Raw genomic sequence first — 27,021 nt, forward strand, 5'->3', positions numbered from 1 at the left:
CCAAAAAACAAAAAACCTGAAGCTCACGAGACAGGGTCAACCTCACAGGGCAGCGGATGGGCTGAGCTGATCGAAGGCACTGTGCCTTGTGCAACGCCTGGCGCGTTCCCGCCTCGTAAGGCACACTAGCAAGGCAGGTGCACGACCCAGCCAACGGCACGTCAGACACAGAGATACCTGAGTAACACCTCACCTGTGCAAACATCCCCTCCACCTTCGGAGGGCCCCTCCGCTGAGCTTACAAACGCCACTGTTAGGGCTTGGACCTCTCTCTGCATCGCAGAGCAAGGGATGCCATTCGTCACTGGCTGTCAGCCCACAGAAGAGCGTCCAGCACAGGACAGGATGCAGGGACAGACAGAGGGTGGGGAGGAGAGAGGGAGAAAGGAAGAATGGAAGGGAGGAAGGAATTTTCACTGGAGGAAAAACAGGAAGGTGTTTTAGAGCCTCCGAAGTCAATGCAACCAGTTAGAAACCTTTCAAATTATGTTCAATTACAATAAATTTGTGTCAATTTTAATCCCGATACTCCGCTGAGATACAGAACGAACGCTAATTGATACAATCACCTCGGATTCCTCACCAGTCCTGATTTCACGTTATTTTATCAGCTGCCATCGAGGCAACTGGTTCAAGCTGGAACAAAAGGTCATTTGATTTTGCGAAGGTTTTCTCATACACAACTTCAGAATTCAGACAGTACCAGAGGGGAAAAAAAATCTCGTGTGCTGATCGGGGGGTTGGAAAATAGGGAGCAGGATGGGACTGGGCAGGAGGAAGAATTGGAACCGGGGCTGGAACTCACCTTCCAGGGGGCAGAATCGTGTCACCTTCTTGGGCATCAGCAGCCCGAGCTTGTGGCGACAGTAGGTCTCCCCGATCTCCTGGCGGCAGTGTTTGGACCTGGAGCGGGACAGTGCGGAGATGGCCTCTTTGCCCGAGATGTCGCACTTGGGGGGCTGCTCTTGCTTGAGCTCAGGGGAGCCGCCTCCGCTTTTCCTGGTGTGGGGCTGTCTTGGGGCATCCTTCCCACGGCTACTGTTCACCGCGGCTTTCTCCCCAGGAGGCAGCACCTCGTTGGTGCCTTTGCCTGGGAACGAATGTCCCTTCCCCTTCTCCTCCTGCTCCAGCTTCCTTTTCAAAAGCTCCTTCTGTCTACTCGGGGCCTTCTTTGCCAACTCAGGCTGGTGCTTTTGCTTTTGAGTTCTGGGTGCGAAGTTGCTGTTGTCCACATTCTCAAAGTCTTTGGGAACTGAGTTCTCGTTGTTGCTGTCTGTTCGCACTTTCTCTTTTGGACGATGAGAAAAGTAGCCATCCTGGAGAAGATGGGAAGGAACACAGAAGAGCAACATCACTGAGTGGTCATGGTAAGTAGCTTGGCCCATGTGGAGTGAAGCACAGAGTTTTGGAGGTCTGCGTTCCGGTTTCATGCCATACCTTTGCTATGAGCTTAACTTCAAAGCAGAGTTTTCTGTCAGAACCTCAATTTCCCCATCTGGAAATAAGAGCAGTTCCAACCAGAAAGTACTAAGGCTTTGAAAACTCTCAAGTGCTCTATGATTCTCAATGCTTTATTACTAACCACACCTTCAAGTAAGTTTCCCTTGACTATCTCTGCCTTTGGATTATGGACATTTTGCTGTAGCTTCCTGTTTAAATTCTAGCAGAGAGTTCCATGATGGTTCATTTAAGGGCTGGAAATGCCATAATAAAATTATAAGGGAAGATGGGATATCACATTCCACTGCCTTTTTCTATGCCCGTAAGAGAAATCAGACTCAGCCAGAGTTAATTCTGAGGCAGAGACCTCCTAGCTGTTTTGCTAGCTCTTTGTGTTATGATCTTTACAACGAATCCCAGGAAGGATGCAAACTTGTGACACTCTTGTGTTTGGCCTCTGACTCCTGATGTTTGTACCTGGGACAGAACTGATTAAGTCACCCGGGAGGGCAAGAGAAAGGTCAAGAGTCGTTCTGGAGACAATGCATGGTATGGATCTTTCCCGGAAGGCAGGGGGCCCCAACTCAGCTTCCTCAGGCAGAGGAAGGGCCTGGCAGTTTTGAGCTAAGAGCAAATGTACCATTCGACTAATACCCCATATCATTTCCAAAACATGTCGCTGCTGCTTTGAGCCCATTACCAATACCTTAACCTGAAAGAGTATCCACTGCTCCAAAGCTAGCCCCAGAGGGGACCGCTAAAGTCACAGAGAATGCTAATTGGCTTCTCAAATCTACCCCTATTGCTATAGCAACACAATGGCCATGAGTAGCAATTTGAGGGAAGCCATCCCCTTTGGTTCTCTTAAATGTGTCTGTTAACAGTTCCCAGGGAAGAGGATGGTGGGACAGGACCACGGAGACAGGGCTGGTGCCCCACAGTGGCTGACAGGGCAGCTGGCATGCCCCAGGGCCCGTACTCTAGCAGCTCGGCCAACTGTGGCCCCCGGAGGCCAAATCCTGTGCATCATCTGCTTTTGTCAATAAAGTTTTATTGAAAAACAGCCATACCTGTTCGGTTATGTACTGTCTGGCTGCTTTCCTACTATGATAGCAGCAACGAGCATGGCCATATTACCATCTGGCCTGCCTAAATATTTCTATCTACACCTTTCAGAGAAAGTATGCAGACACCAGCTCTCCAGCATTAGGAATTTAGCAGGTTCCCATCCCCTGGGCGTGGTTCAGTTGTCCCTGCCCCTAGGGCCCCCATCTGGCCCAGTAATGGTCTAGAGAAGAAGCCGTACCTGGCCGCCCCCTTCTTGTCCTGGCTCCATCTCCCAAGCATCAAGCACCCAGTTCCCCTACAGAGCACAGGCCTTAAGAACTGAAAATGGACTCTTAAATCCTCATGGGCACTCTATAAGTTGGACACAGCTTTCATTCTCATTTTGCACGTGAGGGAAGGGACTATTTGCAACTTGCCCAGCTGGCTGGTGGTGAAGCTGGGATGTGGCTGTGGACCCATGGCCTGGGCAGCTAGTTCCACTCGCCACCTCCAAGAAGCTACAGAAGCCCCTCTGACCCCCCATCACTCTGTCCCCGTGAGCACCACCGCCTGGCTTTGTACCACAAGATCCAGCTCCATTCCCAACAACTCCCGCCCAGCTACAAGGATCTAGAAGAGCCATGTCACCTCCAAAGAGCCATCTCAAGTCTGGCCAGCGGCCCATCGGGTGGCAAGAAGTCACACAGAAACAGGGACAGTAAGTAGGGCCACGGGGCACTGAGAGCTCAAGGCAGCAGGAGCTAGGAGGTAATGGGGTAGAGATGAGGAAAGACATATTAAGAAGGGAGAGCTGAGTCTGTATTGGGTCACAGCACGGTGGCTGGTGACACACAGGGCTGACATTATATCCTGGTCTGTGAAGGGGAAACTGCCAGTTCTGACACCTGGTTCCAGGCTTTCTTACCTGCCCATGCACCTTGCGAGAAATCACCCCAGTGAGGCACTGTTCCTGCTCCTGTCACCCAACTGAACTCCCCTGATGTTCATCTTTCCCCTTCCTTCTGTCCAGAGGCCCTTCAAGAATCCAAGCAGCTTCTCAGACGTCTTTTCTGAGCACTGGCCCCCAGCCAGGCACCAAATATGAAATGACTCCAAGGTATCATTTGCTGGGTACAGACCATCTCCCCATAAGGAGGTATGCTCCTTGCCCTTTAACAGAAAGAGAAGCCAAGGCTTGTTGCTCTAACATTCCTGAGCACACACCAGGTATCAGGGGCCAAACCATCAAGCCCTGGCATGTGCTATCTCATGAAGCTTCAAAAATGACTTGCAACGCAGGGACTACTATTGTCCCAGCCACAAAAGAGGCGGGGAAAGTTCGAGGGTGTTCAGTAACTTGCCCAAAGTCATCTGGGGGAGGTAGTGAACTTGTACCTGTTTGATTCTTAAACTTGCTATAGCATAGTGCCTCTTATTTGACTAAAAGGTAAACCGAGGAGCATTTAGCTCCCCCTGCTCTACTGGAGGTGGGGGAGTCCGAGGGGTATCCCTCTTTGCTCATAGGAGCCTAGGTTGAGATGGAAATGGATACGGGGGAGCCGGTTTTCCATAAAACTCTTGACAAATATTTCTGTTTCTTTTTGCTAGAAACAGGATAGGGCTGTATTTTCTATACCCCACAAATCAGGCACAGCCAAGCAACTTGCTGTGGTCAAGAGCAGTGATCAGAACTAAGGCACAATTTGCCATATTCCCCTTTCTTCCACAGCCTCCAACCACACTCCCGATGCTCAAAGTCCTGTCTCCCTGAGCAAGGCTAGTGTAGAGTGGAGATCAATTCTTGAGGGGCAGAAATAAACCTCTTGCAGTTCCCATCACTGACACGCGGGGATCTCTGTTACTGCAGCACTGTCTAACTCATCCTGACTGAAACAGGAGCCCACCTGACTGGCTTTCTTCCTCCTAGCCGTCCTCAGACACAGGAGCCAATTTTTGGGTGGTGTTTTTTGGTTTTGCTTTGTTTCTTGGTTTCTGACCAAGAATCAGCTGGATGAGTACTGATGTCCAAAAATACGAATTTAAATTCCATCCCAAAGCTAGGAGTTACCACGAAGGCAGAGAGTAAGAGTCTGTCCTCGCAGTCATCTTCATCCTCTCTCATGAGACACAGCCCAAGTATTATTCTTGGGTTGCTCTCTTTCGTTGGGAAGACTGCAAATCTGGCCCTGTGCAGAAAACCTCCACAATCCACCGATTTCAGAAGCTCACGTTCTCTGCCACTTTCTGGCAGAACTTGCCCAAGCAAAACCAGACACAGGAAACATTGGAATCAATGAAGCTAATCTGACCATCAGAGAGTGGCCGATTCCTCTGGTTAATTTGTGATATCAGGACCAGGCACCACCATCAATTCTAATATAACTTTTGATTAATACATGTCGTCTACTCAGAGAGGTCTCCACAATGGGGATGATTAGCTCGGTGTGGCCCTGTGGCCTTCCGCCTGGCCCCAGACACTCCACAGCTGCCAAGGGAAATCAGATGATTTGAGTGTAAGAGGGAAAGGAAAAATTTGTCTTCAGGAATGAAGAGTTCACAGATATCAGACAGCTTACCAGAAAAGTCAGTGAGGCGCACAGTCAGCAAAGACCAGACATCTTTCAGAGGCCCGCAACTTCCTAGCTCACAGGCAACTCTGGTTCCTAAAAAGTTGATGTATTCTCCTTCAGCATGTCCCCACTCTGTTCTTTCTCTTTTAAACTTATTTAAGAAAGCACACACGAGTGGGGGAGAGGAACAGAGGGAGAGGGAGAAGCCAACTCTCCACTGAGCAGGGAGTCCGACTTGGGGCTCGAGCCCAGGACCGAGACCATGACCTGAGCTGAAGGCTGACGCTTAACCCACTGAACCGCCCAGGTGCCCCTATTCTTTTTTAAATTTTATTTTATTGTGTAAGGACATTTAACATGAGACCCAACCCTCTCAACAAATTTTTGGGTGCATGATTCCGTACTACTTTCTACAGGTGTGACATTGTAACGAACATCCCCCACAACGTGTTCATCTTGTATCACTGAGACTTGATATCACTTGATTAGTAATTCCCTACTTCCTCCCTCCTCCAACCCCCAACAACCATGGTTTTACAGATTCTCTGAGTGTGAATATTTTAGCTGTCTCACGTAAGTGGGTTCACGTGGTATTTGTCTGTGTCTAGCTTATTTCATCTTGCATACTGTCTTCTAGGTCCATCTATGCTCTTGCACATGGCATGATTTCCTTCCTTTTCCAAGGCTGAATAATATTCCACTGTTTGCCAACACCACATTTTCTTTAGCCATCCATCCCTTAATGGGCCTAAGATATCCCTTCACCCTCCTGGAAATTCTTCACCTGCACACCAAAGGTAAATAAATCTCTGCTCTTCTTTCTCTGGAGAATCAAGACCCAGAAATGCAAATCCAGGTTGTCTTCCCTATGAAAACCAACCTTGGGAGGTTTCCAGGCAAATACATGTAAGATAACCATTATGTCCTCAGCACTCACACACCCCCCTACTCTATGCCTTGTACCCTTCATCCTCTCAAACACCCAGGGAAGCAGCAAGTAGTAGTCCTAATTAAGGGGAGGAAAAGAAGGCACAGGGAAGTTAAATGACAAAGGTCATGCTGCTAGAAATGAAGTGCTTCAAACTCCCTGTGCCTCAGTGACCCCATCTGGAAAATGGGAACGATGACGATACTTACCTCATGGGTATTTTAGTGAGGTTAGAGCATGTCAGACTTCCGGAACGTGCCTGCCACCCAAAGCAGGAAGAATAACCACCACAGAACCCAGATTAGGTTTGCTACCAATTAATACCGGGCCTCAACCATCCCACCCCTGATGGCCTCCGCCTGGAGGACAGGCTGGTTATTATCTCCTCATTACGATTGACTAGCTGTATCCCCTTTATTTTTAACCAATCCGACACTCTCACCTTGAGTTATTTATGTAAATGCAACCCTTTGACTTATTTTATTTTAATGTACTTATTACAATGATTGTACATTCAAATGTTTGCTTGAGAGCTCCTGAACTCTAATTGCTCTGCTGCTGTCTTACCTCTAAGCTGCTGCTAGGATCCATTTTTATTCTAGAGAAATAATTAAATGCAATAATGTCCTCCATTCCCATTCAACCTTGGGCACGTTTAGAGCCAATTTCAATCAGGTAGAAATATGCTAAACACAATATGGCTCTGAGAGGCGGGGTATGTGACCCGGTACGTGACTGAACCCGGGTTCCTTGGTCCTGTTCTGGAGAGTCGGGAGGTGGGTGGCTGTGTTTTTTTAAACTATCTACTCACTGATAAGCCTTTGTTCTTATTTGTGTGTGTGCGTGTGTGTGTAAAAAGAAGACTGGACAGGGAAGGAGAAGACCCAGGTGCCTGTCTTGTTTTGGAGACTGTCCAATTTTCTCGTCTGTAAAATGACAGGTCCTATGCATGTTACTAAACATTCTCTGAATTAAGGCATTAATCAATGATTGACTAACAAAGTTCTGCCATTCCAGCTCATCGGGAAATAATCTGATGGACCCTGAGAGACCGGGATGGAGGAGTAGATGGACCCGGACAGGGGTGTCACGTCTCCTCCCCGACCCATCCTTTCCTCGTTATCTCCAGCAGCTCTTGGACCCGGGACACATCATTTCATCTCTCTGTGCCTTTGCTTCTTCATCTAATCGGGTGCTCTGAGGCTGGCATCTACTTCCCAAGAACCGAACTGATGAGGCACAGAATAGTTTGGACACACGGCAGGGCGGGGGATGCTGAAGAAACATGCATCTATTAGAAAACCCACGCGCGTTGCCTAAACGTCCCATGCTCCGTCCCACGCCCGCTGCACATACTAATCTGTGGGATCCTCGTGATGACCCTATGGAGGAGATGCTCCATTTTTCTCCGCAGGTTTTGGAGGCGAGCACTAAGGTCCAGGGATGTGAGGGTCTGAATCCAGATCTAAGAAGGGGAGGAGGCAGGATTTGAACCAGGGAGTCTGAGTCCAGTGGCCACGTCCACCCACACCACACGGCCTCTCACCAGCTCTGAGGAAGAAGGATGATGCCAAAGGGAAACCCTGGCCAGGCAAGCTGTCCCCACCCGCTGGCTCGTCACGACCAGTTTATGGCTTCCTTTTGTGCCACAGAGACGCTTGGCCAGATGAGCGGTGGTTTGCTGTTGAACTCAGTGTCTGAGGCTTCATTCCAGTCACCAGGATGACCAAGGCCATTGGGAGGGACACTGGGGGAGAAGCCCGCACCTGCTTCCAAAAGGACCTCAATGCCAGGGTAGAGGAGCCATGGAGGGGCAGTGTGCATGGCTGCACCCAATTAGAATATGCAAATACCCAGGCTGCCAATGCAAATAGACCTAAGCCAGGCCCCTGGCCCCGCTCATTGGCATGCATCAAACGTTGCTGGGCCGGCCAGCACTTGAAGCCCGTGGGCCATGCAGGGCATGGGTGGGCCCTTCTTTAATTGAACTCTTAATAATAAGCTTGGTGCAATTTAGCCAACTGAGTTATGGTAGCAGGAAACACAGCAGGGGGTCAGGAAGGAGGGCACTGGATTGACAGTGCTGGCTTGGAGTCCAGCCTCCACCCTGGGACCCTAGAAGAGAGGAAAAGAGAAACTCTCAGAGCCTCAACTTTCTCATTTACAAAAGAGGACTGACTCTGCAGTGGCGAGGTAGAGATTAAAGAACAGGGCACACTTACATTTAATTCTACTTGACGAAAGAACACTTAGCATGGTGCTTGGTGTATATTCAGCAATCAGCACGGTGACATTTTTAGCGGACCCCTCATTGTCACTCGATGAGGAGGCCCTAGTGCTTTGTAAAGGCAGGGAGGTGAAGCCAAGCAGGGCGCACCTCCTTTCCTTGTTATCTCCAGCAGCTCTTGGACCCGGGACACATCATTTCATCTCTCTGTGCCTTTGCTTCTTCATCTAAGAATCTCAGATCTGGCCTCTGCCACTTGCTCAGTGAGTGGTCCTGGACACAACACCTAACTGTGTGACCCTCAGTTTCCCTTTCTATAAAATGGACATAATAACTACAGTGCCTTCCTCTTGGGGGTTTCTCTGAGAGTTAAAAGGGTTTAATATATGTAACGCATTTAGCAAAATGCCGAGAACTTAGTCAATGTTACCTATAATTTATTAAAATAGAGTTGTGGCTTGCAATGGTGGTCTAGTGTGGTGGTTCTCGAAGTGTGGTCTGGGGCTTCCTGCCGGACCCTGAGACCTCACAGGGGGATCTTTGGGTCAGGATTTTCATCAAAAGACAAAGACGTCCTGTTCCTTTCTTCTCTCCTTCCCTCACAAGCTCACAGTGGAATTTTCCAGAGGCCACACGAGGTGTGAAATCCCAGCAGATTGAAAGCAGGAGCAAATGTGAGAATCCAGCTGTCTTCTATTAAGCCGGATATCACAATGATTTGCAAAAATGTAAAACAATGACTCTTTTCACAAGGTTTGTTTTGGTTGTGGAAAACATACATATTTTTCATAGGCCTGTTGACCTATGTAGAAATGTAATGGCTGATCATGGTTATTTTAATTAACACACATAAGAGTACCTTAAATGTCAATATATAGTAAATTACACACACACACACACACACACACACACACACACACACACACAAGCTTCTTGGGAGTCCACAATGTCTGAAAGTATTTGGGGGTCCTGAGACCAACAAGTTTAAGAACTCTGGCATAATGCATACTTGTAATCATCAATGCCTTCTCATTTCTAAAATAAAAAGTTCAGGCCTTTTTCAGTTCCAGTGCCTTGCTACCGGCCAAGCCTTTGGATTTATACTTTCCTTACATACACGATAAATACACATAAGCTAGAAATCTAGGTCAAGAGGACATGGGGTGCTGTTAACTACTTTTATAGGGAGAGAAGCAGCAGCAGGAGCCCAGATCCCCGAGGGCCTGGGACTGTCCTCGGGGAGGGAGAGGAACCTGCTGACAAAGTCTCCCCTTGACCAAATTCTAGCCAGGCACCTGGGGGCCCCTTCTCAACGAGGCCTCAACCTTGGCCTATGAAGACTGGAACAAACACTTACGCAGTCTGTGATAGCTCGAGGCCGCACTCTTAGGCTGATACCAGCCCCCCCCTTATTGTGCCTACCTGAGAAATTCAGTGCTGCCCGAAGAATTTAGTTTGTTCCAGGCAACCCTTGAGGACAGCGCCCCTGCGTTCCGGCCTCCATGGGAGGTTACAACCTAACTTGGACACATGCCCCTCAGCAACCAACCCCAGATCCATCCAGACTAATCCCCTCTTCCTGCTCTCTGCCATTTTTCCCTCCCCTCGCTCCACGGAGCCCCCACGGACCCCTCTCTATTCCCTTATCCTCCTCTGAAAATGCACAGTCATCTCTCTATCCCTGGAAGTGGAATCGGTTCGCACTTACCTCCTTCCCCTACTACAACAGTATACGACCAATTAAAATCGGCCCTCACGGCTTTGTCTAGCTCCAGCACGGCCTAAGTCACATGCCGTGGACCTCCCCTCCACATGCAGTACCTTGTCCTCGGGGCCCAAGCTCAGGTGGCCAGCAGAAGCACACTCAGAGCCCAACACAGGCTTGGCCCACGAGCTCCTTCCAGCCCCGGCAGGCGGATGTGACGGGGACACTCAGATGGGAACACGTGCCCAGTGCCCCAGGACGGCGGGGAGAGATCTATACCTGTATCTTCTGCTAAGAGACAGATGTGCACAGAGAGCCGAAGGAGGAAGCAATGGTGGTGGAACAGAACCAGAGGAAAAGGGAGGCAAGCAAGTCCAAGTGCAAGTGGGAGCTGGAGGAGGGAACAAGGTTAAGCTAACCCTGCCGCCATGGGGTCACATGCGAGGCACCCCACCATGCACTTCCCTGGAAATGGCTTATCCAGCCTCCCAACAGCCTGAACACGTAGGGTGGGGTCTGCCAACAGCAACCACACCCGCTGAGGAGTAGAGTCTCTAACACAGCGTCTGGCCTGCCAAGCCGAAATCTGGCCTTTGCCGGGGGGGGGGGGGGGGGGGGGGGGGGGGGGGGGGGGAGGCAACTGCTCCAAATGAGCAAACTGAGGCCAGGCCAGGCTTGCTCAAGGTCATCTGGAGTGTGGCGGGTCAGATGTAAGGACAGAGGGAGAGGGGAGAAGAGCTTTCAAGGAAGGACTACCACCGCCGCTGGTTTGAAACAAAATGGCCAGCATGCAGAAAGGGTCTTTAGGGGGAGGCCTTCTAACTGGTTTAAAAAAATGCCTGAGGTCGGCCCCTTCTGGAATACCGTTTGCACGTAGCCTGCCTGCCCTTGCAACATTCCACCCCTTCACACAGAAGCCCCCAGGACCCAAAGATGGAGACACAAAGAAGGAAAGAAGATGGGGCAGGGGAGGGGTGTGAGCAACCCAATCTTGCTTCAATGACAAAGCCTTCTGGATACCTCCACAACAGGCCCCCACGGGGACACAGCTGACACTTGGGTAGGCTGACATCTGCTGTGGGGGGTGTCCTCTGCATGGTGGGATATTTAGCAGCATCTATGACTTCTACCCGAGAGAGGCCACGAAGACTCCTCGTGAAAATCAAAACATGTCTCTAGACATTACCAACTGTCCCCAGGGGGCGGGGGCGTGGGGGGTGCATACCCCTCTATGGAAAATCACCCTCTATGGAAAAGTCCGGCTCTGGGGGGCACGGGCTCCAGAGGGCAACACTAGCAGGCCTCACCTGCTTGAGCCCTGCCCCCATGAAGGAACAGCAGCACTGCGTGACCAGACAAAGCAGTCAGAACAGCAGAACTCAGCCAGGAGGAAGATGGACAGCCAGAGAAAGGCCTGATTAACCAAGCAATGGTGCTTGTGAGGGGGGAGAAGGAGGGGGCAGGAGGTGGTCAGGAGAAAGAAGCCCCTGCTTGGGGGAAGTGGGAGGAGGGTTAGGGTTCCCTGCTGGGCAAGGAGAGGCGTAGTCAATCAGAGCATGGACCGTCCCTGAGAGGATGGCACATCCCTTCATATAAGGCAGAGGTCACCCCTGGGTGCCCCAAGTTTCCATCAAATGCAGAGATGCTTGATTTGCTCTGTAGAGACTTTTCATCTGTTTGGTTTTAAATCCCGGCCAACATTTCAAATTCTGGAGATTTCATCTACAAATCTGGACTTCCACCCTGACTGGGAAACGTCAGGGGAGTAGACAGAGCTGGACTTGGATTTCCATGTGTGACTGTTTGAGGTCGAGTAGTGGCCAGTGGTACCAAGAAGGGGCACCCATTCCACAGAGCATCACAGCCCGGACCATGTACCCTTACTCATGTGCAGACCTTGGGCCTGTAAGGCGCCACTGCTTGGAACCAAGGGCTCAGGATCATCATCAGATAACTAGGTACTGAGCCCGGCCTCCAAGATCCCAGAACCCTTGAGCAATCCTTTTACCCCAGGTCTTCCATGGAAGCAGGACTGCCCCTCATGGGTGTCCTGAAAACGTGTGGTCGCATTTCTGGTTGCCCCAAGGACTGGAGGATGCTTGTGGCAGTTAGTGGGTGGGAGGACCCCAGGCCCCTAACAATGCATGGGGAACACACACTGCTGAGCAATTTAAAAAGGTCCTATATCCTTAGGACATATCTCTAAGATGTCAGGTGGGTGAGCAACTCTTTTTTAATTATGGGCACCAAGAACCTAACTCACATGGACCTAAGACACAGAGTCCGTTGGAGTGATTTTAACAGAACTAAATATTTGAGGAAAGTAAATACTGTTTAATTCAAGTGGAAATTTTTACGTCATTCAGTGTCTGACCAGTTTCAGGGAATCCCACCATCACATCCACACAAGCTGTGGAGATGAGTCACCAACCCACACACCTGCTCTCCACCTATGTCTGTAATTAGTGAATTCTCGAGGATTCAACACAGGGCCCCTGACCTCTGCGTGTGACTTTTAGCCCCTCCAAGGGGGACCCATCTGGGATGCCTGGGGGCTCAGTTGGTTAAGTATCTGCCTTCGGCTCAGGCCATGATCCCAGGGTTCTGGGAATGAGCCCCACATCTGCCTCCTTGCTCAGCGGGGAATCTGCTTCTCCCTCTGCCTGCTGCTCCCCCTGCTTGTGCTGTCTCTCTCTGGCAAAAACAAAAAAACAAAAAAACAAACCATCAATTGGCAACATCAGAGAGCCCTGGCAGCAGGTTAGTTAGAAATGCAGGATCTCAGGCTCCTGCCAGGGCAAACAGGATGAGAATGTGCATTTTGACAAGTTCCTCGGGGGTGATTCACCTTGTGCTTCAAAGTCTGAGTCCCAGCCTAGTACTTTTGTGTGTCTGATCATTTACAGAAGGAAATAAACGTGATCTTTATCGTAAGTTACTTTTATATATTCTTTCCGTTATTATGAGGACAATATATTGATTGATTTAGAGCTGTGAGTGTAAGTAGGTTACAAGTAATGGATTCCATTTCAGGATAGATAAAAGGAATATTTTAAAAGATGTGTTGCAGGAAGGGGGTCTGGGTTTGATTGTGTTGAGAATCGCTGGTTTAGTCATTCCACGGACTCTAACTGGGTGCCTTCTTCCGGCCAAGCACGGCAGAGGCCAAGGACAAGGTGGTAAATTAAGACATGCTTCCAGCTGCTGCGGGAGTTCAGGCACGGGAGACGCAAGTGGGCACGCGTACCCGTTATTTCAGTGCGTGATGTGCATGATGAGAACTGATGTGTGATATGTTTTGGGACTCATCAAGGACCTGAGTCCAAAGAGAGGAGCAGAGGCTTCCCCAGAGAAAGCAATTTCCCAGCCCAATCTAGAGAAGAAACAGCTCATCCATGAGGCAGACAAAGAAACCGAGGGCGGGAGATACCAGCAAACCACAGACTTGGTAATAACAACCATTATCACTAACATTTATCCTGAAGACAGTGCTCAACACTCAACACCGATTGTCTTTAAAAATCCCAGAACAGGAGCGCCTGGGTGGCTCAGTGAGTTAAGCCTCTGCCTTCGGCTCAGGTCATGATCTCAGGGTCCTGGGATCAAGTCCCACGTCGAGCTCTCTGCTCAGCAGGGAGCCTGCTTCCTCCTCTCTCTCTGCCTGCCTCTCTGCCTACTTGTGATCTCTGTCAAATAAATAAATAAAATCTTAAAAAGAAAAAATCCCAGAACGATGTCTTAACTAACTCGACGGGGCGCGGAGGCGTGGGCATCCTTTCACAAAGCAGACTGCTGGCCAGCCATCATGATAAATACTTTAACAATGTTAAGTATAATTTTATTTCTCAATTATACTTCGGTACAGCTGCGGAGGAAAAGTTCCAGAGAACTATTTCGTAGATGTCATTAAGTAACAGGTCCCACATCACACATGTTTATTAAATCCCACCCCACAACTTGCAAGGGGCATTAAGGACCAGCCCTTCCGAATGCCCCACGATTTCCAAACTGACCCCTAGGGAGTGACGCCACCACAACCAGAGACCCTGGAAGAAAGCGCTTGATCCCTAAGAGGGCCAAAGTCCTCAAGCAGGAGAGCGTCAGCAGGGACAGGTTGGCTTGAACAACTCAGGTCCATGGATGAGAGTCCCTCCCCGCCTCACGGTCTCAGTCTCGGTTACTTGAGATGAACCCCAGCTCTGGACCCCAAACCCTGCCCTGCTCTTCATCGTGGTTTTCTTCTCCCACAGCCCTTCTTTACTTCTCCGGCCTCCAGGTTCTGGCCGTCACCCTCTTAACACTGGCCGACTCAGGTCCTCCAGGAAAGGGCCCTTAAGGAGACAAATGGGCCTCCTGTTGATCAAAGACATCCAGCTTTCAAACCCATCCTTTCCATCTGCTGAGTCCCCGTCCCCAGCCCCGCACCCTGCCACGAGTGCGTAATGAATGACACACTCGTAAGCTCATTACTGCGGAGTCTCTGAAGAAACGTAAATGCTCACGGAACCAGAGATATAAATAAAGAGAGACGCCTGTAAATAAATAAATAAATATATACACAGCCACACATACACAAACCCAATTAATTTACAGCATCCGAAAGCCTGAGCCACTTGGGGTGGGGAGAGAGAGAAAAAGAAAGAGAAAGGTGCCTAATACTGCCATCCACGTGATTTCAGAACTGAGCTCCCCAGGCAGCTGCCAATAAATTATTTTTACTATGCAGAGGTACAAATGAATATGCGGCTGCCACCCCCTAAATCTCCTTTACGAGCATGCGCTTGCCTGGGCGCCCCCTGCCAGGGACAGGGGCTCCCGAGCAAGTTTTCATTGGCCATGTTCCCGAAGAAGGCTGCTCTGCGGTCCCCCTCTCCGCCAACGGCAGGCGCCCCCACTCGTGCTTCCTGCTTCCTCGTGAGCTCGGCATGACACGGCCAACGGCGTCTCTCCTGGAGGGCCACGGGGAAGAAGGGACAGCACGTCCATCCTGCTGAGGAATGACTGTTACCTTCTGGACTCAGGGTCGCCACTGCTGGTGGGAGGGGATGCGCCCTTTCAGCCACACGCTTCACGAGACCCTGACATCAAGCTTCGGGGGAAGATGAAAACCTCATTGCGACCGACTTTAGGGTGTACTGCCTAAACGTTCCAAAAGGAACATTCTGGTCATGTTCTTCAGGGGTGGTGGGTCTGACGGGTATTTCCCAAACTGCCGAGTGAGGAGGCGGCAACGGGCAGTCACGGCCACTCAGACAAACGGAGTGCGCAGCCAAGGGCACACTCTGGAGAGGCTCCCACAGACCGGAAACCTAGCTCTGCCACTCGCTACCTGTGTGACCTTGGGAAAGTTAGTTAACCTCGCTGAGTCTGGGCTCCTTCGTAGGTGACATGCATATAATTGTATCTAAACCCTAGAGAGCTGATGAGAAGACGCGCCGACCTCCCCGGGGCAGAAGCACAATCCAGCGCACAGAGGCCGAGAGTCAATGCAAGGCAGCTGTTACTCCAGCCAGAATTCTAACTGCGGGGACATTTCACGAGCAAATTCACACCCACCGACTGAGTACCAAGGGGGTGCTAGTCCCTGCCCTGAGCAGCAGGCCTCGGTCAAGGACTAAGCCAGAGGCCTACCTTCAGGAAGCTCCCATTTTAGTAAAGCGAGACAGACAGCCAGTTCACCAGCTCAATGAAAAGCTAAGCACAGACAGTGTAGGCGGCGCTGGGGACGCCATGCTCAACGTCGCTTGTATGTTTTTGTCCACCCATTTACAAGATGAGAGGCCTGAGGCTCGGAGAGGTTATCTCAGCCAGTAGAGGAGCCAGGCCTGTGTGGCCCCAGAGATGAGAAAGCGAGAAGGGCCAGGGGTCTGGGTGACGGGTCAAAGGGTTGTTTCCGCCTCCTCCTGCCCCTCCCGTTCTGGGAAGTGACACGAGCCACCCAGGAGGCGGAAGATTCGCTCCTGGACAAGTTCCTTATCTGAGGGGCCGAGAGGGGGCACCTCTCCTGGCATGACCAGCCCTGCCCTGAACTCGTTCCTCTTTACCCTCAAACGGCTCAAGAAACAAACCCAGCCGGCAGGTGGTTCTGGGAGACCCGGGGGGACCACAGTCGTTCAGGCCACTAGGTGGCTCTTTCTGTGAACTTTTGGTGCCTACGGGGCTCACCTTAACAAGGTTGTGAAGGAAGGCAGCTTTCTCTCGGGACAGGACATGTCTCTGAGATCCTCAGCTTCTGGGGGCCCTCCCGGGGCGCATCAGGTCTCCTGGCTGCCTTACCACCCCAGAGCGGGTCAGCTTTTCCCTTAAGGCAGTATTCCCATTAGGACTTCTCACTTAAGAGGTGAGTCAGCAAGACAGGGACTCCCACGCAGACCACAGAACGCGGACGTCCAAGTCCCTGCAGGCCCCCAATGACGCGGTGCCGCGTACCTTGCCAGCGTTGTGATCCAGCCCACCGCCTGTGATCCTGAACGTCTGCTACATGGGAGAGCGCCTACTGTTTACCCCCCTTGGTGAACCTTCACCTTTATCTTTGATGTGGGGGATATTATCATCCACACTTGATGCAAGAGTAAACTGAGGCTGGGCAGAGGCGGGACTCACCCAGCATCACATGGGTGGGGCAGGACGGGGTTCAGACTAAGCCCAGGTCTGATTCCAAAGCTTGTGCTCTGAACTTGGCAGCCTCAACTCCCAAGGGGGCTTTGGCGGTGTTCGAACTCAGGATAGCAGGGAGGATGAACTGTGAACGTTCCCCTCCTGGGGAACGCTGGGCCTCAGGAAGAGGACAGAAATTCATCTGTTGCATCCAAATGTCTAAAGTCAAGACCAGGAAAATCCCAGCTGCCAGCAGGTGTTCAGGGTTTTATATACAGTCCTCTGCTCCCCGATGCACCTGTCACCACGGCTGCTGGACCAGCATTTTCTATGCATTCTCCTATACTTGACCCTCCTAACTAACCTACCAGGAAGCACTGTGGGCCAGTGGGCAGAGGCATGAGCACCGAAGTGGACCACCTGGGTCCTGGTGCCTGTTAAATGCTCTGCGACCTCAGGCAGGCCTCCTGGCTAGAATCTATAAGCCAGTCTTAGGACTGGTATGAGGAACAGATCAGTCCAGGCTGGCTAAGCACTTAGCACAGCACCTAGAACACAAATCAGAATTGCTGACAGTATTCCTCTTAGTAATAGGATATCCCTTCTGACAGATGAGTAAACAAGCTCAGAGAGGTCAAGACACTTGCTCAAGACCACAGAGACTGGGGATTTAAACCACGGTGCCTGACTCTGGAACTCAAGCTCATACCCACTCCCCGCCCATAACAGCCCCCTCAAGCCACAGACTGGCACTGAGCTGCCTCTGGTTAGGAGTACAAGACCTAAGAAAAGGGGGCTAGCAGTTTCTCTAGGGGCATCAAAGCCCGAAATTTTAGATCCACCTTGGGCTCGCTCGCTCTCTGCGGAGAACAGACTGCGGGGGTCAGTTTCATGGGAGTGTCCAGTTCCATCCATCGCCAGGCTACTGATTGTTCTAGTAGGACAGATGAAGAAGATCAAGAGGGTCAGGCTGGGCCTCCTCCACTTCCCCTTTCATATGTTAATCATCACTTGAGGCCAAATTTCTATGTGCCTGTGGCTATTACACACAGTTACTAAGTGGGCCCTGCAAGTCTTGGAAGATGACACCCCACCTTTGCTGGGCAGAGCCTCCCATATTATTGGGTACCTTGGCTTCATTCAGACTCCAGGGGTCAGCTTGTCTCCACCCCCTGGGTTTCTGTCCTCTTGCTGTCCCTCTGTCCATCTGTCTCTTGTCTCCCTCTCATCCCACTGTCCCACATCATTCTGTGATCAAAAAGCTGCCTGTGGCCTGGGACATTTATAAAGTTGCTCTGAAGAATGCAGGCAATAAAATTTAGTGGTTTTTTTATTGTTTTCTAAAATGGATCTAAATATCTTCCTAATATCAATGCTTATCAAACAAATAGAAAAACTAAGATCCCTTTGACTTATGACATATTCCAAAACATGTCGAAAATACAGAACAATAATAGAACACCCCCAGGTAACAATTTTGCCATGCTTGATTCAATTCTTCAAAGAAATAAAACTTTATAGATATGGTTGACGTACTTCCCACCGCTCAACTCCCGTTTCTCAACAACCCAGAGGTCACTTCTATCCTTCACAGCCATGCGTTTATATCTCTAGTAAATATGTATGTGTCCACAGACAATATATAGTATTGCTTTGTGTGTTTATAAGGTTGACAAAATGGCACCACGCTCTAAATATCTCCTTTGAGATTTGCTGGTTTGGCACAATATTTTATTAGCCTTTCCGCCCCTCCTCCTCTCCCCTTTGTTTCTGGTTTTCTTGATTCTTCTTTCCTCAGATGACCTGATGCACTGAGAATGGGCAGCAGCTTTTGACCTACGGGTTCTCAACTTTGCTTGCCTGTTTGAATCACTTGGGAGGTTTTAAAAATGCTGATGCCTGGTTGCAACCATGGAGGTCCTCTGGGCTGGGGCCTGGGAACTGGGATTTTTCGAAGCTCCCCCAGTGATTCCAACGTGTAGCCAGAGATGTGACCCGAACCAGGTAGGCCAGGCCCAGACACCAGAGGAAAGAAAGCACCGCCCATGGCCGGCCTGTAGTGCTCAGTGGAACAGTGGCGGAAGGAACGGAACGGGAGGCAGGCATGGGAGCCACAGCCTCCGGTCCTACCCCCCCCCACCCCCGCACTGACTGCCATGCACCCTCTGGACCCTGTTCATCATCCTCAACTGGGTATGCTGGGGTAGGGTAATACTTTCTAATGCTTCTGCCATTTTGCCATTTACTTAATTTTAATTGGCTACCACTTAAATGTATACACTTATAATGTGAGAAAAGGTTGACTGCATGGGATCTAAAATGTGGACACAAAGAAAAAAACGTGATGTTATTGCAGCCCAGCTAGATCGAGCTGCCTGCCTAAGGCTAGGAGCCCAGGGCAGCTGCCTGTGTTACAAAGGAAGAGGAGTGTTAGGCTTAAAGATGCAGGAGCACCAAGCTGAGACGTTCTCCTTGGTGTAATCAGAGACTGAGGGGCACGACAAGGCACTCACATTCTCCCTGGGGAGTTCAAGGTTATTTAATGTCCGCGGAGTGCCCCTAAATCATCTTGGGTGCCACAGTAGGCCACACAGCCCTCCTGGAAAAACACAGGTCTAGCCCATCCCTTTGGTTCCTTATCACTGGATGCTCTAGAAATCTCAGGCCATGCCTGGGATTACAGAGCAAGAAAGGGCAGTGACACCCCTACCCATCCTCCTAGTCTGAGGGGTGGTCAGGAGACCCAGGACGGACTATGCTTACCCGTCCTTTCCAGTAGGGCTGCTTTCATGTCCTGAGCTCTCCATGTGACTTCACCTGCCACTTCCCTGCTCTGTACACCAGGAACTGTTCAAAGCACCTTGCAGGGACTAAATCAGCTAAACCTCATGGCAGTCCTTGGGGGCGAACACTGTCAGCATTCCCATTGCACAGATGGGGAAACTGAGGCACAGGAGGTACACTGACTTACCTAAGACCCTCACCATCCCTCTACGACCCAGCCAGTAAGCAGCACCTGACCCCAGTGCATGGCTGCCCGTTCCCCAATGGCCAGGGGCTGCCAGCTGGCTGTCCTAATTGCTTCACAGATGTGGCTGCTTCGGGGAGCCAGGCGGGGAAGGGGGGGGGAATATTTTTAGAAATTATTTCCGACAGGCTACCAGATACTAACATAACAACATCTGGTTTGTTTTGCTGGCTGGAGGCAAAAATCAGCTCAGGTGGGAGGAGGAGGCTGCAGGCAAAAGGCAGACAAGGCCAGCTGGCCTGGCTCCGGGAAGGGTCCCAGTCCCCTGTCCCATCACGAGCTTCCATCTTGGTACAGTCGCTGGCACGGGGGAGAAGGGGCTGCGTCTTCAAGGATGGAAGTGTGGGGACTTCCAGAAGGCTGGAGAACCTTGCTGTACGTGGTGCCCAATGAGTCATTTTAACTTCAAGGTGCAAGGCTGAAGAAGACAAAGTGAGTAACACAGGCCAGGTAGGGCGGTGGGGAATATTCTTCAGGAAAGCCAGAAACAGTATCTACTGCACACTTGCCGTAGGCCGCCGTTGCCAGGGATTTCCACATTTTATGTGCACTTGAACATTTCCTCTCCCACGGACCCTGAGAGGTAGCTACTGCCATCGCTATCCCCACATTTCCCAAGACAAGGAAACTGAGGCCCAGAAAGGCTAAGCCACCTGCCCTAGGCCACACGGCCAGGAAGCAGCGGAGCCAGAGCGTGAACTCCAGAGGCCACCACTTCCCAATTCCCCGCATTTCGTGCATTTCTCTCCATTTCTCCAATACTTCCCAAGTGCCCGGTCCTGCCTGAGTGGATCAGAATGAACGGGCACAAAGTGTCCTCTCTTGGAAGGAAGGAGGGACTGGCCCTGGAAAACTGACAGGCTGGCAACGTCTGGAGGCAAAGCCAAGCCAACGGGAGCAGATGGAGCCCAGGCGGCAGATGTTAATACAGTTTGCCTTTTCCATATGCTTTTCTGTTTAGCTGTAATAAGTGAATCGTTCTTTAATATCTGTCAGGAGCTTAAACTCCAAAGGCCGGTGGCGGTCACAGTGACTCAGAAAGACACAGAGGGAAACTGGCTGGGCCGTCCCATCGCATCAGAGAAGAAGTGTGCAGAGTGTCAAGAAAGATGCCAAGTACAGCGTGGTCCAGGCCATATGCATGCACGCGCGCGCACACACACACACACACACACACACACACACACACACACACACACTCACTCTCCTGGTTTACCATGCCAGCCAGATTCTCTCTTGACATTCGAGAGCCTTTGAAAGCCCATATTGGTGTGCGTGCTACTCAGCAGTAAGTATTAAGTGGAATTTCAAATTTTGCCTTTGGAAAAAAAAAAAAGAACCAGCTCCAATTTGAAAATATACAAATGGCTCAAAATGCTTTGCTACTTGGGACGTGCAAAGCAATCACAGCCTATGTTCGTGAAGAAACGTAGCCAGAAAATTCTGGAGTCATTATCTGGCTTGTTTCCGGATCCTTCGTGTGTCTTGCATCAGACACCCATCCCCAACACCAGCACCCATGGATACGTGGTCTCAAACTGCTATTGGTGGACACTATTTTTTTCCGTCAATATTTCCATTTGAGAACAACGAACTATGAGGCTCAGACAGGGTCTCACCAACTTCCCACTTTGCTTTAGGATATCGCTGCAATTCTGTTGACAGCAAGAACCACCATCCCACACCACCGCGCCCGTAAGTGAGACAGGGAGCACAGAGGGAGTGACCCCTTTCTTCACTGTTCCACCAGAGGAGGGAGAAGACCTGAACTGAGCACAGCATTACACCTTACTAGCCGGGTGACCTTGGACAAGTTACTTCTAGCATCTATAAGCCTCGGTTTCTACCTCCATAAGATAGGACAAACTAGCACCTGCCTCTCAACAGGCTTTTGGTGAAGATCAGAAAAGAAAATGTAGCTAAAGTTCCTGGCATCGTGACAGGCGCACAGCCCACACTCCGAGAAAGGTGTCAATTACTATTTGTCATTATTATGGTTCTGTCTGTTACCACTCTTTCTTTTTCATTCATCTCACCAATACTCAAGCGCCTTCTACATGACATCCATTATTCCGGGTGCAAGGCGGCGAACTAAGGAGCTCCATGGAACTTAACGTTCTCCAGGCCAAGTGAAAACAGAGCCCCCACAGCTGTAAATATGCCATGATGGGTTGAGACCTTTAGAGAAGCACGAAGCAGGAGAGAGGTGGCGGATGGCATTTCGGGTGGGGGTCAGGGAAGACGGCTCTGGCCAGTGACATTCAGGCTGTGGCCCGATGACAAGCAGGCACTGACACAAGATGTGGGGCGAGCAGCACCAGGCAGGAGGAACGGAAATAGCCACGAGCTGAAGTGAGCTGGGGCTATGTGGGTGGTGTCATAGGGTCTGAGGCGTGACCACACAGGGAGTGTGATGGGGACAGGCCTTGCTGTCCCTGGTGAGGAAAGGTGCACTCATTCTAAGTGCCCTGGAAAGCCACTGCAGGTTTTCTGAGCAAGGGGTATGCCATGATCAGCGTGATGTTTCAGAAAGGGCTGGGGCTGGGACAGGAGGGGCCCTAGTGCTCACCGCCTGCTGTGACACGACATGGCAGAGAGAGGAGGGGCAGGGGACAGGGTGGAGACAACCCTCACCAACGCCAGGATGATCAGAACCCACCACCCTGGCACGGCTCCGGCCTCTCGCCTTCTCTCTGAAGCAATGCCCAGGGTGGGCTGGGACAGGCACAAGCAAGACAGGAAGTGACAGGCACATATTTAATGGTCTTTGGCTGCAAGCTTGGGTGACCATAATCACCCAGCACCCCATTGTGATCTCACACCAGTAAATGGGCCTAAATCACAATTCTAATGAGTCTCAAGTACCAGGCTAGAGCTTATTAATTGGAAGCGCCCCAGAAGCCTTAGGTACCCGCACTGGGCAGGGGCAAGGGTGGGGGCTGCTTCTCATCTGCTGTCAGGAGGTCCCTGGCGGCAATCTTCTGGTGACTCACTGGCAGGATTAATGACTTTGGCATTTCCCACCAGATCTGGGGCTCTGGTACTTTCTGACCCTGTCATCCGATAGGCTCAGAGTAGGAGGTGCCCACCTGCTGAACGGGCAGTGCTGCGTCCCTGCCGGGAACTGAGAAGGAGCACAGAGGCCTGCCTGCAAATTCCATGGGAGCGCCTGCAAGTTCTCCCTGCGGCCGCCGCCTCGGCCGTGCAGCCACTCACCTGCAAGCAGCGTTCACAGGGCTCCTACTTTCCACCTCCTTCTGTTTCACCGCTGTGTTCTTCCTCCTCTCTTCCTACAGAGCTCTGCTCCTATGTTCACGACAGAACTTTCCACACTGCACTTAGCTTACTTGGTAGTGTGGGTATTGCCTCCACCCAAATATGCCCTTTGGAGAAGAACTTATTCAGGTTTGTAAGCCCCAAGGGTCTAGCCCCAAACCCAGCATGTGTGTACGTGTATGTTGTGTACGCACGCATGTCTGTGTACACACCGATGGGTTATGCCATCACCACCACCAGCAGCATCTAACCTCTGGAGCTGAGCACGTGTGCCCCCCACGTGTGCAAAACACTTAACCGGCATCATCTCTCTTAACCCTCATAATAACCGTATGACCTAGATCTCTTATTAGTCCCATTTTACAGATGAAGAACCTGAGGTTTAAAATGGCTAAGAAACTTGCCCAAGGTCACACAGCTAGCAACTGGGGGTACTGGGGATTGGAGCCGGAATGGTTTCAGCCCACAAATCAAACCCCCTCACCACCACACCTCCCTGAATGGGTGGACGGTGAGTAGGTTGATGGTGGTGGTTGATGGCGGCCGGTGGTGGGTGGGAAGGTAGGTAGGTGCTGGCTAGATCATCAAAAAGGAGGATGGCAGAGACGGAGTTAGAGAAAACGAATCAAGTCAGAGAATCTCTTCGGGATCTTGGTCAAGCAGCGCAAATGCCCATCAGCCTGGGACAGCTGCTCTCCCTTGCCCTCCCAAAGCATCCACCCTCGGGCATCCACCGGTGCTTTTTCATGGCAGATTCTCCCACCCAGATGGACTTGTCACTCACATGGATCCTTGGCCAACCCAGCACTATAGCTGGCTTAGATGGGGGTGCCTGGGAGACTCAGTCGGTTAGGTGTTTGACTCCTGGTTTCGGCTCAGGTCATGATCTCAGGGTCCTGAGACTGAGTCCCACATCCAGCTCTGTGCTGAGTGTGGAGCCTGCTTAAGATTCTCTCTCCTCTCTCCTTTAGCCCCTCCCCCCTTAAAAAAACTGGCTTAGATAAAGGCTAATATTTATGTGCTAACTCAATCAGCACCTTACATGCGTTAACTCTTTTGATCCTCACAATGACTCCATGGGAAGTTGTGATCATCACTGTTGTCCCGATTTTTTTTTAATTTTATTTTTTACTTTATTATTACTAATTTTTAAATATTTTATTTATTTATTTGACAGACAGAGATCACAAGTAGGCAGAGAGGCAGGCAGAGAGAGAGAGAGAGGAGCAGCCTCCCCACTGAGCAGAGAGCCCGATGCGGGGCTCAATCCCAGGATGCTGGGATCATGACCTGAGCCAAAGGCAGAGGCTTTAACCCACTGAGCCACCCAGGTGCCCCCCAATCTTTTTTTTAAAGATTTTATTTATTTATTTGACAGAGAGAGATCACAAGTAGGTAGAGAGGCAGGCAGAGAGGCGCGGGTCGGGGGGGGGGGAAGCAGGCCCCCCACTGAGCAGAGAGCCGGATGCAGGGCTCTATCCCAGGACCCTGAGATCATGACCTGAGCCGAAGACAGAGACTTTAAACCACTGAGCCACCCAGGCGCCCCACTGTCCCAATTTTTTAAAAAAATGAATAAACCGAGGCAAAGAAGGTTTAAGTTGCCCAAGGTTTTACAGCCAGGAATTGGCATGGTGAAATATGAGCCCAGGCCACTGTGTAATAATCATTGTTTATTGGACCTTTATACTATATACACTATTCTAAGCATTCTACAAATACATTGTGTTATAAACAAACTTATGATTCTGGTACTATCTTTATCTCTGGTTTTTGTAAGTGAGATAACTGAGGTTCAGAGAGGCTGAACCTTCCCAATGCCACCCAGACCAGGCCGAGAATTACAAAAAGAATTGCCTCTTACTCCAGGCAATTGCCGTCCAGAGTTTAGGTGTCTGTCTTGATGATCAGAGTGCTAGCTGAATTTTCACTCCTACTTACTCCTTCGTGCAGTGTACATCCTGGACAACTGTACACAAAAGCCATGTACACCCAGCTAATAAATGGCAGAACTGAAATCCCAACCCAGGTCTGACTTAGATCTGGTTTTAGATTACTACAGATGTTCCATCACATACCTTAGGCATCATTTCGCTCCTTTTTAACCCAAAGCTAGATTTAGTCCCATGCAAGGCGGCTCAGAAAATGCCTCATCCAGTATCTTTGAGTGGGCAAAAGCTCAGTAAAGTGTGCTGGCTGTGAACAGATGCTTCCAGAACAGACCCGTTCCATCCCTAGGGACTGTGACCACTTCATCACAAGCTCAGAAAGAATCTGGGCTCACAGAAGGCAACTCTCCACCATGCAACAACCGTCCAATCCTTGTGGCGGGTACTGCGGGGGCTCTGTCTCCCCGCCCCGGTCAGGCAGGACTCTGCACAGTGACCCTTCCTGATCTACACTGTCAGACTGCAATTTAGCCATTCCAAGGATTCTGCTCGAGGCTTCTATAGCCAAGAGCCTGCTGCTGGGTAACGGTCCCAGGGCCCTAGACTCCGGGCAGATGTCATTTTGTATTAGAGGCCCACTGTGCCAGACTCTGGGATCTGTGCTAAATGTTCCCAAGAGAGAAGTCAAACGAGGAAGTAGGGAGGGGTAAGGGGCAGAGATAAAGACGAATGGAGGGAGGGAGTGAAACAGGGGAAACAGAGAGATGGAAAGAGAGAAACAGAATCTCTCAATAAAAAATAGGGATACAAACCCCAAGTCTGTCTGGAATGCAGAGACAGGTCCTTCTGCCTGCGAGTGGAAATAATAAAAAAGAGCTTACTTTTATCAACCCCTTAGTTACAAAGACCAACAGTGAGCTTAATATGTGCCACGTACTATATTAAGCACACTTCTTTCCACAGGGGACCTGTAACAGTTACCTGTCCTTCCCTGACATAAGAATGGTGTCCTGCCCGAGCAGGGAGGCCACAAGATAAACCAATCGCCAGCAGAAGCCTCGGAGAAAAAAGAAGCCTCGCTTGTGGATCGGTGCGGATTTATGTGCCGCCTGCGTGTCAGGTATTATGGGTGATTCTTTCCTACTGGAGCTCAGTAGGAGTACAGTAGACTGAATATACCGGATATATCAAGCAATGGTCTGTGGTACTCATGACTCTGGCAGTGTGACTTTCCATCTCCTCCCAGAGTGGTGAGGTCTATTTCCCCACACTTGGAATACGGCGGGACCTGAGAACTTGCTTTGGTCGAGAGATGTGATGGAAATGACCCTGCTTCAGTTTAAGTTTGGCTTCAAGAAGCCTTGCACGTGCACATTCTCTTTTTCTCGGAACCTTGTTACCACCATGTGGACAAACCCAGGCTCATCTACTAGGGGATGAGAGAACACGTGCGGGGAGTCCACACTTCCCAGGTGAGACGATCCTATGGCAGGCTATAGCAAATGGAGCCCCACATAGGAGAGCCAGCTAAGATCAGAGGAGCCAACGCTGAGACCACAGAACCTCTAACTGACCCAAAGGCCTGCAAGCAGTAATAAACAAAACCACTTACTGTTTTATACGGCTAAGTTTTGGGGTACTTTGTGTAATTGCCCTACTGATCCAATGAGGATTTTACAGACAAACAGACTCAGAGACATGAAGTTACTATCTAAAGTCGCTTAGTTGACAAGTGGTGAGGTAGGGATTCTGCACCACTATTAGGGATTGTACATGATAATCCACAGCAGGGAATAACAACAACAACAAAAAAAACCCTATTTCTACAAAGGGCCAGCTAATAAATATTTCAGGCTTTGCAGGTCATGTAGTCTTTGTCATAACTCTTCAATTCTGCCAGTGCAGAGTGAAAGCAGTCATAAACTGCATGTTAACAAATGGGCGTGGCTGTGTTCCAACAAAACTTTATTTACAAAAACAAGTAGAGGGCCAGGTATGGCCTGTCTGCTACAAACTGCCATCTCCCGCTCAAGACCACTTCCCTACACCCTCACCCTTTGTGCCAGCCCTTCTTCCTTTCCCTGTTGTCTCACTCTTCCCTTTCTCTAGGATTTTGATGTAACACCCCTCAATTATCTTCTGCCATTTTCATACTCTATTCCACGACATGTGACAACTAACTCTAAACCCAGCGTCTTTGTTTCCCCAGCGTGTGTGTGACTTGACTCCCTAATTTTGCAAATCTCTGTCATTTCCAAAAATCAGTTTGACTGATATGTTTTCCCAATGTTAGGTTGATCGCTCTCTAGGTTCC

General features: G+C 50.3%; 1 protein-coding gene across 1 annotated transcript in view; it reads right to left on the reverse strand.

Moving 5' to 3' along the window:
• Positions 1 to 27,021, reverse strand: part of XYLT1 (xylosyltransferase 1) — a 297,158-nt gene that overhangs the window by 125,326 nt on the left and 144,811 nt on the right. Inside the window, exon 3 of the mRNA XM_045994345.1 lies at positions 806 to 1,316. Coding sequence (XP_045850301.1) covers positions 806 to 1,316 — 511 coding nt within the window. The remainder of the gene's footprint in view (positions 1 to 805; positions 1,317 to 27,021) is intronic.

The sequence above is a fragment of the Meles meles genome, chromosome 21, assembly GCF_922984935.1.
Source record: "Meles meles chromosome 21, mMelMel3.1 paternal haplotype, whole genome shotgun sequence".
Lineage (NCBI taxonomy): Eukaryota > Metazoa > Chordata > Mammalia > Carnivora > Mustelidae > Meles > Meles meles.